The 17,144-nt window shown below is 43.3% G+C and overlaps 2 protein-coding genes across 3 annotated transcripts; one reads left to right on the forward strand and one right to left on the reverse strand.

Annotated features, from left to right (window-relative positions):
• The first annotated feature begins 51 nt into the window (after positions 1–51).
• SERINC3 (serine incorporator 3) lies at positions 52–7,856 on the forward strand. Of its 2 annotated transcripts, none has more exons than XM_017732989.1 (9): positions 52–364; positions 818–1,011; positions 1,768–1,847; positions 2,579–2,716; positions 3,540–3,709; positions 4,439–4,529; positions 4,932–5,109; positions 5,919–6,146; positions 6,696–6,911. In XM_017732989.1, exons 1-9 carry the CDS (start codon positions 329–331, stop codon positions 6,895–6,897), a joined length of 1,317 nt encoding a protein of 438 aa, XP_017588478.1. In that variant the 5' UTR covers positions 52–328; the 3' UTR covers positions 6,898–6,911. The 2 variants fall into 2 exon arrangements, with proteins under 2 accessions (XP_017588478.1, XP_008632015.1); XM_008633793.2 differs by lacking the exon at positions 6,696–6,911 and adding an exon at positions 6,918–7,856 and having other exon boundaries at positions 53–364.
• Positions 7,857–8,170: 314 nt separating this feature from the next.
• TTPAL (alpha tocopherol transfer protein like) lies at positions 8,171–17,068 on the reverse strand. Its single transcript, XM_008633805.2, has 5 exons — positions 16,963–17,068; positions 15,587–16,038; positions 14,678–14,871; positions 12,797–12,907; positions 8,171–12,078 (listed from the first exon to the last, which is right to left on the reverse strand). Exons 2-5 carry the CDS (start codon positions 16,023–16,025, stop codon positions 11,803–11,805), a joined length of 1,020 nt encoding a protein of 339 aa, XP_008632027.1. The 5' UTR covers positions 16,026–16,038; positions 16,963–17,068; the 3' UTR covers positions 8,171–11,802.
• Between the last annotated feature and the right edge of the window lie 76 nt (positions 17,069–17,144).

Below are 17,144 nucleotides of genomic sequence, written 5' to 3' on the forward strand. Positions count from 1 at the left end.
CTAGGCCCCAGGGGCAGCCCAGGCCGATAAACGCGGTTATCTCCGGGTGTTGTCAGTCAGAAACGCCGATTAGCGGCTTTATCTGTGCGGTCCAGAGTGGAGTGTCTCTAAAAGGAATTCGGGTTTTCCTCTCGGTGTCGCCTAACGCGCCGGTGTCAGCTGCGATGGGAATGCCCTTACTATTCCTGTCTCTGCCCTTCAGATTCCCTGTCTGTGCAGCGGTGCCTCGTGTTTACTGTGCCGATGTTGCCCCAACAGCAAGAATTCGACAGTGACACGTCTTATCTATGCTTTCCTCCTCCTTCTCAGTACCGTGCTTGCCTGCATTATGCTGGCACCAGGCATGGAAGAGCAGCTGAAAAAGGTATGGAGGGGAAAAACCTCTTTCTGACTGTTTTAAGTGCCATTGTTTGTACCAGTGACTATTGATTTTCTTTACTTGAAATGGATTTTGTGTGAGACACAAACACCCAAGTGTCCTTGTTCCCGAGTTAAGAGGCTGCATGTACTGAATGGTTTCTGGCTGAAACAGCAAATTCAGTGAATGTTCCTTTTTTAGTACGTGCCTGGTCTCTGAAGTCTGACCAGACATGGAGATGGTCAGTCGTTATCAGAGCCTGCTGCTGTGGTGTCTTAATCTTCCTGGGTGAGAAGTGTTGACATGGGGAAAGACAGTTGATAATAAGGTCTAAGCACAAAGTCTTTTGTTCTGTGATCTCCCAGAAGATTGTTGACTGAAAGCCTTGGCTGTTACAGACTTAAAGAATGTAATTGCAAAAGCAAATGTAAACTCACAATGAAATGTGTCTTTACCCAGATACCTGGATTTTGTGATGAGGGGCTTCACACTCAGATCCCCCACTTGGATGGGTTTGTCAGCTGTGATGTGTTTGTGGGGTACAGAGCTGTCTATCGTGTCAGCTTTGCCATGGCCATGTTCTTCTTCCTCCTCTCCCTGCTCATGATAGAAGTGAAAACCAGTAATGACCCGAGAGCCTCGATACACAATGGGTATGTGCGAGCCAGCTGGCTGCCTTTCCAGCTTGTTTCCTCCTTCCAGTTTCTCTGCTGAACACAGTGGAAATTCCTTTATGCATACATGGACAGCCTCAGGTTTCTTTTGGACCCAGTACTGAGTAGTGCTTTAGTCTCCTAGAAAGCTTCCTATTTAAGAAGATGTAAGGTGTTCAGTGTCCTGGTTGAGGGCATCACTCTGAGGTGGGGTAACCAAAAGGGCAGTGCTCTTTGTTTCCAGAGAGATGTCAGATTGCAGCTAGTTTATATCTCCAACCTTGCGCTGCCTCTGGCACTCAACTGGTTCATTCTCAAGGCCAGTCTGACTCAGCCAGCAGAAACTGGTTCCTGATTTCCAATTCCCTGATTGAACTGAATTAGTTCTGGGCTAGATGACTGAATCATCATGGAGTCATTTTAATTGGAAAGGGACCTTTGGAGAGCATAGAATCATAAAATTATAGAATGGTTTGGGTTGGAAGAGACCTTAAAGATCATCCACTTCCAACCCCCTGCCGTGGGGAGGGACACCTTCCGCTAGACCAAGTTGCTCAGAGCCCCATCCAGCCTGGCCTTGAATGCTTCCAGGGATGGGAAGTCCTCAATCTCCCCAGTCAACAGGATCATATGATCCAAAGCCTTGGTTGGAGCAGGACCAAGCTGCTTACAGGTCATGTAGCACATGGCTACTGTGTGTGAACTGACTGTGTGAAGAGTAAGACCAATAGTTATGATTTCTATCTTCTTTTAAAGGTTCTGGTTCTTCAAAATAGCTGCCATTGTGGCTATCATGGTTGGAGCATTTTATATCCCCGAAGGGCCTTTCACAAGAGGTACGGCTAATATTTGTCATGGAATTCTGACTTGAATAGGCTCAAACCTTTTCATAGATTATTATGGAAATAGTAAAAAAAAATAGTAAATTTTCATAGGCAATAGTGAAAGTTCTCTTGTAGAAGATGCAGTTTCTGCCCATCTTCTTTGGAGTGCCTTGGTTCATCCAGTATTTTGATGACTAGCTCAAATTATGGCAAGAAGAAATCCCTTTTCAACCACATACGTTTTGGTTATTAATAATTTTCTACTTCATGGGACAGTCACTAAAGAGCTGAGTCTTCTAACACTAGACTGGGGCAACTCATGACACTGACCAGTGCTAAATACTTCCCTAGAGTCTCTGAAAAATCTGTGTGGGAAACTTCTACTGTCTGGCCGCATCACAGGAACTTGAAAGTGTTGCTGCCCCTCAGAGAAATGTGGCGTGATGGCACTTATGTACACAAAGATGCCACGTTAGATGTTGCCTTCATTCTGAAAACGTGTTGGGCTAAACGTTCCCATGCTCAGCTTGACCAGCATTGGCTGCATCCCTCAATAGCTGGGACTCCTTCCATGCTTTTGCAGGATTGAGGCCAAAGTGATTAACAGCATCTGCATTTCTAAATATGGTTTCAGTTTTTTTCATTATTTGTGTGCAGTATAATTAGGAGCTTTCTTGTTTTTAAACTGAGGTAGCATGCACATGGGGAAAGCTAACCTTTTTTTTTCTTGCTCCCTTTTCTAGCTTGGTTTTGGATTGGTGTTTCTGGAGCCTTCTGTTTCATTCTTATCCAATTGGTTCTACTTGTGGATTTTGCTCACTCTTGGAATGAGAGCTGGGTGGAGAGAATGGAAGAGGGGAATTCTAAATGCTGGTATGCAGGTAGGAATCTTAACCTGTAAAGGGTTTGTTTGTACTGGCCAGTACCCTGCAGAATATCATTTACTGGTTTGCAGACATACCTAGAATTAAACTCCACAGTGTCCCTGAGTCACTGCTCTAAACACCTGAAATTCATAGCAATGTTTCCTTTTTCTTGTTCAATAAAATGCAAAATACTGTAGGCTTGTGAGTAGCACATTTGACAGTCCTAATGAACCACACTTGGCCTGGTTTGCAGGGCGTGTGCAGAGCTCGGAGCCTGGCTCTCTTCAAATGTGAGCTTTGCTCTGCACGTCCCCTCTGTGTCCCCAGGAGCTCAGCTGTGTCCATGGCAGTGGCTGCAGTACCACACCGAGCGTGCCTTGGTGCCTGCTCCCCAGCTGGTCACTAATTACAAAGTGCTAATTGTTGTGGTTCTTAGCTCATAACTAAGAATGCTGCAACAGCGTTTTGTAACTTACAAAGAGCAGAGTGGAAACAAAAACGGGTGACCTCGAGCACAGGAATTCAGGGCAGATAAATGTCCATGAGAAGTGTGCAAAAAGCACTCTCTCATTATGACACTGTGGCCTGATACCAGTTAAACTAATTAAATTGCTGCTGGAAGGCAAGTCCTGTTCCCCTGATGGCAGCACTGGCCTTCCTCTGAGCTATGCTGCTTAGTGAGCACAAGCAGAAATTTAGCCATACATTAAAAAAATGCATTCTGCTAGTCTAGTTTTGTGACCCAGACTGCCAGGTGAGGGACTGTCTTGCAGTGTAAGCCACTTTAGATGTACTATTAAAACTATACGTGTAATGTAAAAAATTTTTTTTCCTCCAGCTCTGTTGTCCTGTACAAGCTTGTTCTATGCCTTGTCCCTGGTTTTTGTTGTTCTCTTCTACGTTTTCTACACGAAGCCTGATGACTGCACTGAGAACAAGTTCTTCATCAGCTTTAACATGATCTTGTGCATTGCTGTCTCCATTGTTTCTATCCTTCCGAAAGTTCAGGTATGACTTTGCTCTGCTCTTTTCTTCTGACATACAAAGCAGGGAAGTGAGAAGGATGTAGTACCAGTTCAGTCAGACATAAAAACTTTAAAACTTGGCTATCATAGCTGTGCTAGTTAGGAACTTAAAACCAAAAAATCTTGGTCTGAAACTATTGTGCTGCATAGTGACACATTTTCTGAAGAGAGGCTTTTTTCATCTAACATGGTTTTGGACTTTGTTTCCATGTGGAGGACTGCTGGCATGCTTTTGGTGGTGAAGGCCCTGGGTTGAACAGAGAAATCTGTTAGGGAGTAGAAAATAGCTGGAGATTTATTTGCTTAGTACTGTGGCTTTGAAATTAGGGGCAAGCTTGTTTAATGTAAGAGGAAAGTTGCATGTTACTCGATTCTGAACTGGTGTTGCTCAAATCCCATGCTAGATTCACATCTACAAAATTGTTTGAAAAGGTTGAGATTAACTCAGTAAGAGCCTGTAACTGAGTCTTGGGCACCAAAAAAATGTATTTGGTTTGCTTATTTTTTCTGTGTTTGAGTTGCTTTTTGCATAAATGATATAACTCTAAGGAGTTTCTTCCAATTTTTTGAACATAGAACAAAGCCCAATGCATTTCTAAAGCAATGGTTTTCATGCTAGTAATTGTTGCATCTGTGGCAGTGGGGTAAAACTATCCAACCCTAGGTAAAACTTGCCCTTTTGACCTTGGCTTGCTCTTCTCCTTTGGAACAGGAACATCAGCCTCGCTCGGGCCTCCTTCAGTCCTCTGTCATCACACTCTACACCATGTACCTCACTTGGGCAGCCATGTCCAATGAGCCTGGTAAGCAACACGTGTCTTGAGTCACATATTTTGGTGTGCAAGCAGAAGCTGCTAATGGTTATTAGAGACCACCCTGTGGGAATTGCTGATCTATCCAGATCAAATCCAGTGAGGCTGAAAAGCTGACTTGACTGAAACCATCAAGCTGCCTCTTTACAGAACTAAACTGGAGTGTTTGTAAGGGGGGAAAAAAGAAAGTGTCAGGGCTTTCTGATGTTATTTATTTATTATACCTGTGTCTAGCTCACAGGCAGGAAAAATATTGCAGGCAATTTCTGCCTCTGGAGAATCGAAGAGATCAGCAGTTAAAGGGAATGAAAAATTGTGAGCTTACCTGTCATCTTTTCTTAGCTAAATGCTGGCAAAGCTCGTCTCTCTAATCTCCCTTGAAATCCCTTTCAGAAAGAAACTGTAACCCAAGTTTGCTGAACATCATCACCCAGATAGCTGCACCCACAGCTGTTCCAGCCAATGCCACCGTCCCACCTGCCACTCCTGCTCCGCCCAAGTCCCTGCAGTGGTGGGATGCCCAGAGTGTTGTTGGACTGGTTATCTTTGTCCTTTGCCTCTTGTATTCCAGGTAGGAGCTGCACTGCTATCCAGTGATAAAGAATTGGGATTTCTCTGCCTCTTTTCTTTGATTTTGGGTCTAGTGCAAAATGTACCTGCATTTATTTGCATCCAGCTGCTGTCTCAGGCCCGAGGCCAAATGTGGCTCTGCTTCGTGGATGAGGATAAGCTTTATAAACCCAATCCAGATAACAGAACAACATGTGTTACGAGGTGATTAGAGGGATGGAGCACCTCTCCTGTGAGGAAAGGCTGAGACAACTGGGTTTGTTTAGCCTGGAGAAAAGAAGGCTTTGGGGTGACCTACTTGTGGCCTTCCAGTGTCTGAAGGGAGCCTGCAAGGAACGTGGAGAGAGACTTTTACAAGGGCACGGATTAAAGCTGAAAGAGTAGGTTTAGATTAGATATTATGAAAAATTTCTTTACTGTGAGGGTGGTGAGGCACTGCAATGGCTGTCCAGAGCAGTTGTGGATGCTCCGTCCCTGGAAGTGTTCAAGGGCAGGCTGGATGGAGCTCTGAGCAGCTTGGTCTAGTGGAATGTGTCTCTGCCCACAGCAGGTGGGTTGGAACGAGATAATCTTTAGTGTCCTTTCCAAACCACACTTTTCTATGATCTGGGACTAGGAACGCTGTTTAATTAGGTTAACAGAAGCTCGGATGACAACAGTTTGAGGAATTTCCTTATGTTTCCAAACAGATTTTAAAAAATTTATTTGCTAGTCCCAGACATTCATTGTGATCCATTACTTGCTTATTAGCAAACATAGCTGACTGTAAAAGGAGTTTTTAACCGCGTCTCTCTTTGGGTTACATTGCAGCATCCGCTCTTCAAGTAACAGCCAGGTGAACAAGCTGACACTGTCTGGCAGTGACACTGCCATTCTGGAGGAGACCGTGGGGATAGGCAGCGGGGCTGCCGACGAGGGAGAAGTACGCCGTGTCACGGACAATGAGAAGGACGGGGTCCAGTACAGCTACACCTTCTTCCTCTTCATGCTCTTCCTTGCTTCTCTTTACATCATGATGACACTCACAAACTGGTACAGGTAAGAGCCAGATGGGAAGTGATGGGTTCTATGTGCCAGTGTTTCTATGTGGATAGGAGACTCCTGCCCTGTGGGCTACTCCTGTCAGGCTGGTGAAGGTGCTGTCCCTATGCCAGTTGCATTAGAGTTGTGTCTTCTCGGTTTAGTGTTACTGAATTAACATGTAAGAAGGCAGTGCAGCACAGTCAGCAGCTGTGGTTCCAGGGCACTACTTCAGAGCAGAAAGTGTGGCTGCCATTCTTCAGTTGGATGAGTAGCAGGAGGGATACATGTGGAATTGGTTTCAGGTGGCCTCCTGAAGAGTTTGTTAAGAGGCCAACCTGCTGTCCCAGGCTCTTCATCCTGGGAAAAATGTGCAGGGACAGCCATACATGCTGCGTATCAGAGATGTGATTTCCTACATCTCTTGGAAACGCTTGGACATGCCCTCTGCTGCGTCAGCTTAAAAGCCACTGCTCCCAGGACATTATATAAATTAGCAAATACACTTAGAGATCAGCAGCCACCAGGAGTCTATTGCACAGCTCATGCAAATCCTTCCTTCAACAGCAGCACATCAGCATGGGCAAGCCGGCTTGAAAACTGTGTCCCAAGAACAACAGCCTGTGAAGGAGCCACAGGAAACTGCTGGTTTAGTTGTTTATGTTCTCAGAAAGGGTCTTGCATTGGAGTGTCCCAAAGGATTGCCCTCACTTCAGATTCATATGAGAGGTACCAAGGAACAGTGGGAGGTGCTTTCTGTGTTTACTAATGGACTTCCTTACTTTTTAGCCCTGATGCAGATTTCAAAACCATGACAAGTAAGTGGCCGGCCGTGTGGGTGAAGATAACCTCCAGCTGGGTTTGTCTGCTTCTCTATCTTTGGACCTTAGTGGCTCCTCTTGTCCTTACTAATAGAGACTTCAGTTAAGTTCCTGCACCTGTCTGAGCTTACAAAAGTGGGCAACTCTTTGCTGAAAGCCAAAATGTTCATTTACTGCTTTAGTTACTGTTTCTTATGTTGGTATTAAAATGCAGTTGGATAGAAAGTTACATATTGTATAATGCTTGATGCAGCATCAGAATTATCAGTTATCTTTCTATTTTAACCTTTACCAGGGTTATTATTGCATTTTTAAAATTCACTACAGCTGTGCTGTCAAAGCACAAAAGAAATTATCTGTTCTGTCCAATAGCCACAACCTTCTATTGAATAGAAGTTAACATTTAGTTAAATATGAAGTAATATATTTTAAAGAACAGTTATAATCAGCATAATGCACTACTATGCTAATGCTTCAGTTTCTGGAAGTGTAAGCCATGCTGCTTGATTTCTACATTCCACTGCAAAAGTTTATTTACAGGAAAAGTTTATTTAAATTACTTTATGTTGTGGCAAAAAAAGCACCCTTATTCCTCACCAGAAAGATCTCTGAAGTTGAAAAACTAGTTAACTCTTAATTCTTTTTTAAGACAAACCTGCCTTTTTTAAGAGGCAATTTCTATGGTAACTTCTTTTTTAGGATGTTTGCCAAATAGAGGGGTAAGTGTATGAATAGCTTAATCAACTTTATGATTATGTTGGAAAAATTGAGCTTATTGACTGGTTGATTTCACTTGTCCAATGTGCTTAATAAAAGTAACATACATGGAATTATTATTACTATTATTATTGGCTCTAAGGCATTTGCACTGTAAAGTCATTTGAATAAAGCAGACTAACTACTGAAACTGGCCCAGCTCTGTTGAAGTGTTAAGAAACAGCAGTTATTTCAGCTGCTGCAGTGTCCACCTGGATGTGACTGGGTGTTTTCTCCATGCAGTAAATACCAAGTGACATATTTCTTTTGAAACAAACAGTATCTGACTGTCAAAGCCTGTTCCTTGAAGTTGCTCAACTTCGGTTTTCCAGGAGAAAGCAACACCTTTTGCTAAGGCAGTGCTGTGGTGATTATGTGTAGTAGCAACTGTGTGTAAATGTGGAACTTGTGTGTTGTTTTTGAGGTGAACAGTAAAATATCCCAACGTGACACAAGACAAACGTATTGAAAATATCAAATGAGCAGCTGTTACAATGTGTTTAATCACCCAGTCATGCATCATAAAATTACACATTTTTGATGACTTCATTTTATAAAATGCAATATAAAAATAAATTTTTCAAAATAAGATGTACACTTAACCACCCAACACCTCTAGGCCCACATATAACAGAAGGCAAAATTAATATTTGAATAACACGATGAGTAACTCATGCCAAAATGAGATTTAACAAAAACAACAGTTCAGCCAGTTCCTGAAAATACCTCAGGGCTTGTAACACCCATTTGCAAGAGTATAAATTCAAGTACTTTTATGTACAGTTTGCAGCTACCTTTTGTGCCCCCTAATGCCAATTCAGTTCAAGTATCGTTCCTTATGATGTGTTGGATTTGGCAGGGATGGCTCATGTACTGGGAAAAGCATATAACCTTGGAAAACAAAGTTATTTCAAGTGGGAAGAAGAAACAAAAGTGGTTGTTGTGCTGTAAAAAAACCCAAACAGCCCCCAAGCAAAAAACCAACCCCATCATGTAAGCTTTTCCTAGCTATTCTCTTAACTTGCAGATAAGGAGGTGCTCTACTTGACAGAAATGTTTATTTTCCAAATGCTCACATGAGAAATTCTGGGAACAAACTGATTTCTTTGCTACTAAGTACTAAAGCTCAAAGAACATTCTCAGCTCTGTAGCCAGGACACCATAAGCCAGAGCTGTGCTTTCTGTAAGACCTGCCAAGCACTGGTTAGAGATAGTTCAGGGTTAGAGACACAGCTCAGCAAAGCTGCAACTCCTGGCTGAGTTCTAAAGCCAAAAGGAACAGCAAATTACGAGTAAGAGATTCCTGGTAAAGCCTGGCTTAATTTAGCATCCTGACATCCACTGCCAGCTTTAAGAAAAAGAGGTTCTGGAGGCACAAGACTGGCACTTTTCAGCACTGGCAACTGTGGTGGTTTAACCCCAGCCAGCACTGTGACTGCTCGCTCACACAGTGCCACACCGACTCCAGTGAAGAAAATTCTACCCCAGCCAAACCCAGCACAATGATATAGCCTCATTTATTATGTTTAAATCATATTCTTTATTCTTAGTGAGCAGAGGAAAGAAGAGGGTGAGGTGGATCTAGTCTGCCTACTATTTAAGGCATGCAAGAGAATATAAAAGCCTGAAAAAAGGGAGTTTTGTAGAGGTTCCTCAGCCATCTGCTGAACACCACTAGATTTAGTTGTCTTTGAAGGACACTAAATTGAATTTTGAACATCCAACCTCCCTCTCTAGTAGTTACATAAGGGGATGAAAGTAGCTGTTTCTACAGTTAATATACCCCCACTTGCAACCCTGCAGCACAATTAAGGAAAGACTATCAGGCCTTCATCTTTAGGTAAAATGTCCATTCTATCTTTTTTAGTTGTACATTGTGACTGGAATTAAGAGGCACTAAAACAACAGAAGCACCACTCTCTCTGTTCTAGCAGTTCAGCAGTGTGGGCAGCCACTTATCTGTCCAAGTCCTGGTGCTGTGTGCTACTGGCTTCTAGGTGGCAAAAAACTGAATTAATTTCTGCAAAACACCGAGCATATTCTGGCCACAAAGGAGGAGCTGCCTAGCAGTACTCTTACCTTATTTTTAGTGGAGGAAAATGGTAGCTTGTTTTTTCCCTGCACTAAAGGTAATAGCTATCAAAGAGGAGTTACAATTGACTTCTAAAGGTAAGAAAAATGAGATGCTTTCACTGAGGAAAATTAATCTCTTCCCACCTTTAATCTACAACTGTCCATGTGATGAGTTTTCTCCTCCTACAGATTCTGAACTGCCACCCAGAAAAGAAAAAAGCTGCATGGTTTTACCCTCTTTCAGAACCCAGTCTCTTTTTATAATGTCAGGATGACAGGTATGGCATTTGCCACCCCTTAGTTCCAGGATGAGGTCTGCTGCCAGGTCAGGAAGTTGTTAGAGTGGTAGAGGAGTCTCCTTTTGGCAGTGCAGTCATGCTGCAAGGGGACTGGGAGGAAGAAAGACATTCAAAACAGAGTTTGGCACTTTGAAAAATGAATGTCTGAGATCCTCAAGATAATTTAGTTTTATATTTACAGAAACGTAACTGGTGCCTATAATCACAGTTGGCACTAAATCAAGATTTCATCCAGAGAAAGTGCTCTAGTGATAAGTTCCCAATTAGAAGGGATGTTCTTTTCCACCAAATAGTGAATTATTTCATCTTGAAGTAACAGACTGTGCTTTCCTCGTCCTAGTGAGGTTTCCCATCTCCACACCATTATAGTGCAGAAAAACGTGTGCAAAGAGTGTGCTGAGAGTTAAGTTCTAATTCAAGACCATTAAACAAAATTAACTTGGGGAGTGGGAACAGCTTATTTAGACACAGGTATCTTACCCTGGTTTGACATCAATGTTAGTTCTGTCTCTAGACAAAGACCTAGAAGCACAGGGATACAAATTATGGGTAAATATCACAGAGATGATTCAAGTCTTAACTTCATACAGGAACATGACAACCAAAGACAAAAGAGGTCAACAAAGTCAAAAACCAAGTTGTAACATTTCACAAAAGAGCTGACAAGCACGGTGAACAAAATGCTACAATATCAGGAAATTTAAGAATGTGCTTTTTAAAAGCCTGTCTGCATTTGGTTTCACAGACATAGAACTCAAATTCAGCCCGAAGTAACAAGCTAAAGCAGCACCTTGCTGTCTTACATGAAGTATTGCCTTCTATACATCACATGCCAACTGCTACAAAACCTCCTCACAAATCCTGGGTATGAGGTACTTACTCAATTCCTTATCTCAATCAGAAAAGAACTGTCAATGTGGGAAGGTAGCTAACACAGCTTGCTTTTATTTGGTCCTAAACCTCATTATTTGAAGCTGTTGTCCAATCAAAAGCTTTAGTAAATGATCTGAAAAACTTCCTGTTTTCTGAAAATGAAGATTGCATCTGCTGTATAAACCTTGGTATAGATATTATGGTAGTTAATCCATCAGTCACAGTTCTTCCAACTGTGAGGAAGTTTTAAGAGATGATCTCCAAACAGGTATTCACGAGTAAATTTTGTTCTGTATTAATTTGAGACAAATGTTCACTGAGATATTTCAGAAACACCAACTCACAATCTGAACCACGTGACAGAGGACAGGCCAAGTTAGACTTTCATGGTTTTAAGCAATCTTCACTAAAGAATTATATTTTGCAGGGTTCAAAAGCCATTTTCTTGTCTTGGATTACTGGCATTTGCAGAAGGGGAAGGGACCAAATGATCACAAAGCTCATAAATCATCCTCACTTTTCACCTGTGTGGGGCGGAGACAAGAAACTGTCAAGCTTACCTATCTGCAATAATTTTTTCCCTTTATCATTAGAAAGAAGAAGCCAGTTTGCATCATTCACACAGAGGTTGATGAGCCTCAAGTCTTCTACATAACTTGTGCTCTTTGCTTTTATCCTCCCTGAACTCTGCCCTGCCCCCATTGTGCCCTCTCCAGCTTCCTTTGGTTCTACAGTGTAAAGTGCCTCAGCAGTCTGTCCCTAAACTGCAGGTTTAGGAGTAAGGCAGAGTTCACAACATCACCTATCAGAGCAGATCTTAACTGTGCTGGAAAACCTCCCTCCAGTGGTTTGTTAGTAACAGTAATAGAGCTGAGGTTTCATCCCTCGCAGGGAATCATCACACTGCTTTTCATCAGCATCTCCACTCACTAGCAGGTCGTGGGGAGAGCTGTCACACTGGAGCACCAGCTCTGAGAAATCATGCAGGAAGTCCTCTTCAGAGGCCAGCAGCAGCTCATTCCAGGCAGAGATGTCCAGCTTGCCTGCAGTACCACCGTACTCTTCAGGAAGGATCACTGGAGGAATGTTTTGGTGAAGGGAATTCAGATCACAGCCATGAAGAAAAAACTGAAGAAGAAAGCAAAAGAGCTTTAGAAGTGCACATCAAACACTTCACAGCAAATTGCTGGAACAGTCAGCCTACAAGCTTATTTTGAGCTAAAGAACAAATTTTAGGAGTGATGTGTTTATGGGCAAGTGGCAGCACAGAGCAGTCGGCAGGTGCAGTCAGACACACCAGTGAGAGAAGCCCTGAGACAATCCACACCTAGTGCAGACTAAATCCCAGCAAGAGAGACTTGACATGTGCCTGGGCTGAGGTTCCAAATTCAGTTCATCCCCAAGATCACTCATGGGGTTGAAAGTACTTATCCTTGTGGGAAAAAAAAAAAATCATCCTTGGCAACCACAGTCCTGTGGAGAGGATACTTGTGCCACACAGGACCCTCGCATAAGGGAAAAGAGCAAGGAAGGGGCAACACAGTTTTCCTTTGGCAGCACCTCATAAACAAAGTGCTACTGGCCCAAATGTCCTGGATAATGTCCTGGATACAGAGCACATGTACTAAAATTCCATATTAATATTATGACAATATTGAATTCCTCAAAGTTTCTGTCTCACAGAGAATTTTCCCAATATGTATATTTTTAAAATTTAAAGCAGAAAGTAAAATGGCACCAACATTTTTCTAGCTGTCAAGTATTATAATTTCTTTTTCTTTTTTACTTAATGGTGGCCAAACAAGGAACTTACAAACATTAATATTAAAATCACACAAATCCTTACCCTGTTTGCGATCTTTTCCTTCAGAAAAGGCTTGATGATTGCAAAAATACCTTTGAATATACGAGGCTCATTTATTATGTTAACAGCCTTTATTCGAATGGGGAATCCATCCTGAAGGGTAAAGAAGATTTTTATAATGCAGTTTAAAAAACATCTTTCTCTTTTTAAAATTTCCTGAGACTGATTGCCAGCACACAACTTTAATCTGAGGTACCAACATAAACCAGTACAACAACAGAAATTCAACTTGTTATAGAGAGCAGTCCTAGGATGACATCTGTGAGCATAAAAACAAGGTCAAGGGACAAGAAAACCCTCCATCAAAAAATACACTGCTGTCAGTAGATCCTAATTTCTAATATTGATATTTATCTGCCTTGACAAATAGATAATCCCTGTCCTTTGGGTATTCCCAGCTCTGATGAGGATGCAGTAATAAAGTGATGTCTGCAGTTCCTGAGGAGTCCATCACACTCAGTGCCAGAGCAGGCTGCTTCTAACAGTGTGTCCAGCAACTAGATTTGGTGCCCAACATATTCTAAAAAGTGTTTTTATGCAAAGAAGGAACCTAATATTGCTAGGACACACAGTTTCCCATAAAGGACAGTTTAAAACAGCAGCTAATTATGGGATTTCTGCTGCAGAAATTTATTTGCAGAAATATTTTTCAAGGGCAAAAGCTCATGATCAACAATTAAGGACTCAGTGAAGTTTCTTTCCCTCTAACCAGCTCTACATATACAAATCAGCCAGTGCTTGGAGTGAAAAGCACACAACAGGCACAGCTGGAGTATTTTTCTCCATAGGAACGTCAGTGAATTAGCTCATCTTTACAGGAGCTGCAGCTCAGCAAGGTTGATGCAACACATTTCTATTCCACCATACCTTTATGTCCTTCCCCAAGTCCAGCTATTGTTTTGTGAATATCTTCCAGTAGGAACAGCAGGACTCTCATGGCATTATTCGTACAAATTAAATATGGGCTTACAGTTAAATGACACATTTAGATCATAATGTAAAGGAGCGAGTTCCTATAAAGGCATTCCTTAACTCACCAGTCTCATTTCCATACACTCCCCTGATTCACCCTATCTTCCCTGATCCCCCCATGGATACAAAAAAGGACATAACCAGCTCAGGCCAGAACAAAAGTAATGATGGAATGAACCCATTCAAGAGAAGTTTTCTCATCTCATTCCTCCAGACTGTACCAACATCAAGTGAAATCATCAAACCTTCCTGCCATTTTGGCCAGGCTACTCCTCAGTCCTTTCCCCTTCCTGTTTTGTCCAGCTTCACTGTGTTTACACCCTTGCTCTAACTTGCTCTCCACCACTTTCCTTCCACACATCCAGGCAGAGATGCTTTTCATTACTGTCTCTTTTGCTGCCCCTGTGCTAAAGAAGCCTCTGCTTTCAGGGCATGGATGGAAATCCTTCCTCAAATCACACCCATTCAAAAGTCCTCTTAAAATTTTTGCAGCAGCACTTGAGCTGGAACCTGCACTTGCCCCGGTTAGCTCCATCTCAGCTGACAGGAACCATTTAAATACCAGGCCATTTCCTGACTGTCTCCTCTCTAACTGTAATTCTCTGCTGTCTTTCTTCCTTCCCACTACCTAGCAGAACTGCTTTTGTCTGTTCCAACTCGAAGTTTGCATTTCTAATGCAAATTAAGTTTTAGGGATGCAAAAGTCAAAAAAAGGGGCAAGTGAGGTAAGCTGGCTTTAAGGGTGTGAGAAACTGGTTGGGCAGAGACATGGTTAACTCTGCTAGTGAAAGCCAAGATGATGAAGTTTGTGGTGACATAGTCAAGAACTCTACACACAGAAGCAATCATTTACAATGCACAAGTGTATTTTCCCACCAGTTCAGGTCTTACCTGAAGAATTCCAATCACTTTTTTGGCTACAAAAGGACCAAAATGAGACGCCTTAGATAAGCTGACTCCTTTGTAGTCTGCCAGGATTACAATTCCATTCACCTGGGTCTCTTCGGACTGAATGAGTTTTTCTAAGGTTAAGTATATGGCACGAATGTTCTCAGTAATCGGATAATTACTGGGTGTCCATCTGTCTGAGGTTACAAGACAGGGATGGTAAGTCGGAGAGTGAAGATAAGCTAACAATACACATTCCAAAAAACTGATTTTCTGTTTTCCTGGACTCAAAAGTTAGTCTTTATAGCCACAGTTCTAGTTCAGAGCAGCCTTTCTTAAGCAAGAGGAAAATGGCAACTCGTGTTCACTTCAGGGAGCAAAGGCAATGGTTTTAAGAACCCAATGTTCTCCAGCCAGCACAGCTCATTAAAAGCAGTTTCAGCTCAGAAAGAAGGCAGGTAAATGGAAAAGAGGAGAATGAATGAAAACAAATTTACAGCAAGCCTGGCAGCACCAAAAGCACATGAAAGACTCTGATTATTTACACAGGAGTCAGAGCTATAGGCTCCTCTCTCCGCTTACTGTAAAAACAAATTATGAGTTTCTAAGGGTAGGCCAGCAGCCTTGTTTCAATTTGAGTTACTGCGTATTAATTTTTCTTGAATTGCCTAACATTTCATCGACCTCACTGCATTTTCATTTTGCCATGACTGCACTTATTGCTGACAGAGGAAAAGGAACTGGAATAATGCTGGCTAAGGACCAGCGTGTCCCTTCCCAAGATAGCTTTTCAAATTTGAGAGAGCCCACACACTCTGTGCAAGTCACCACTGTTCACAGGAGAGCAGGGAGCAGGCTTTTGGCCCAGACACACCTCGAGGACGGGGAACAGAGACACTCAGGACTGAGTACCTGGGCGGATGCAGACAACGTGGCGTCCCTGCGGGTCCCGGTGAGGCAGCACAGTGACAAAGCCTGACTCCAGGACAGGCTTTATTGCAGATGGCTTCAGGTTACTGAACACCTCTGGCCAGGTCCTCCTGCAGGTGTGGTAGTTCACCAGGAGCTGAAGCGCTCGATCGTAATCAAACTTCCTGGCTCGGAGGAACCTTAGCAAAAAAGCATCGTCCAGGCACGTACCCAGGGAAGGATAGTCCTTGCACACCATATCTCGGAGTGCCTGCACATCACGGAGCCTCCATTCAGGCTTCTCCTGGAGCTCCTCCCGGGCTTTGGTAACGAGATCAGGAGACAGGGTACAAACGTACTTTGGCCGGTCTGGCAGGAGCTCATTGTCCGATGGAGACCCCGCTGACGGACTTGTCCTGGTGCAGTCACTGTCTCCTGACATAATGCAGAGGAATCTGTCAAAAAACAAGTGTTGCACGTGACAAACAAACACACAGGCTTGCAACCACATTGATTATTTGCTATTTATTATGTTCTGTATCCCTCTGTCTCCTAACTAAAGATGTTGCCTTTCCAAGAACCAGCGCTACAGTCACACACCATTCATTTTAATTTGCTACCAGGATTAGAAAGTCCAAGTTACTCTAATCTCTTTATCCTACCTACCAGGTAGAAAGCTGCCTTGGATGAAGCCTAACCAAATAAACTTAAAGTACAGAATTACACAGCTTCATTGCAAAACACAGAATTTAATTTGCCTTAACGGTTATTTCCTACGCCCAGTTGGAAACTAAAGTAAAGCCAACATCCCAGTTTGGCAGGATTCTCACATTTGGTCGAGTTACACCCTCTTCTGAGAGGCTCCCTCATCTAAGCCCAGACAGCCAGGAGATTTCCTTAACTTCTCTAGCAAACACATGCACTTCCCAGCACCTCTACCCAGGTGAATGTTTTGAGCAATTCAGGAGCAGCATTCAGGAATACACGAAATGCCTGCAGTGCACAGACTGGATGAGCAAGTAAGAAAATTGCAGACTCTTCTGCCAGCACTGCATGGGTATTGAAGCTGGCTTAATCTAGCGTTAACTTTTCAGTGTGAGGCCTATATGTCTGACCCGGGAGCTGAAATTCCAAATGCAGTCACAAGTGGATAGAGATGAGTGAAAAATTAGGAAGTGCCATGATTCCTGTAGCTGGACCTGGCAGGGGAACATGGCTTTATTTTGCTGAGCTGTTCGCATTCAGAATCACTCACAGCACACCACACCGCTCCTGGCTGTCACGCAGGAACCGCCCGCCACAGGGACACACTTGTCACCCACACCCGCCTTCCTCCTGCACCGACAGACCTCTCTCTCAACGCCGCGCTCGCACCTCACCTTCCCCAGGCTGCTCGGGATGGGCCCCGCGACCGCTCACGGGGACGCGTTTCACGCGGTTACAGCCTGGGCTGGGCAGCACCCAGCCCCCGAGCGCCCGAGGAGCGTGCGGTGCGGTGCGGTGCGGCCAGACCCCGCATAGGGCCAGACCCCGCATAGCCCCAGACCCCGCATAGCCCCGG

This window comes from Corvus brachyrhynchos, unplaced genomic scaffold (genome assembly GCF_000691975.1).
Source record: "Corvus brachyrhynchos isolate BGI_N302 unplaced genomic scaffold, ASM69197v1 scaffold10, whole genome shotgun sequence".
Classification (NCBI taxonomy): Eukaryota; Metazoa; Chordata; class Aves; order Passeriformes; family Corvidae; genus Corvus; species Corvus brachyrhynchos.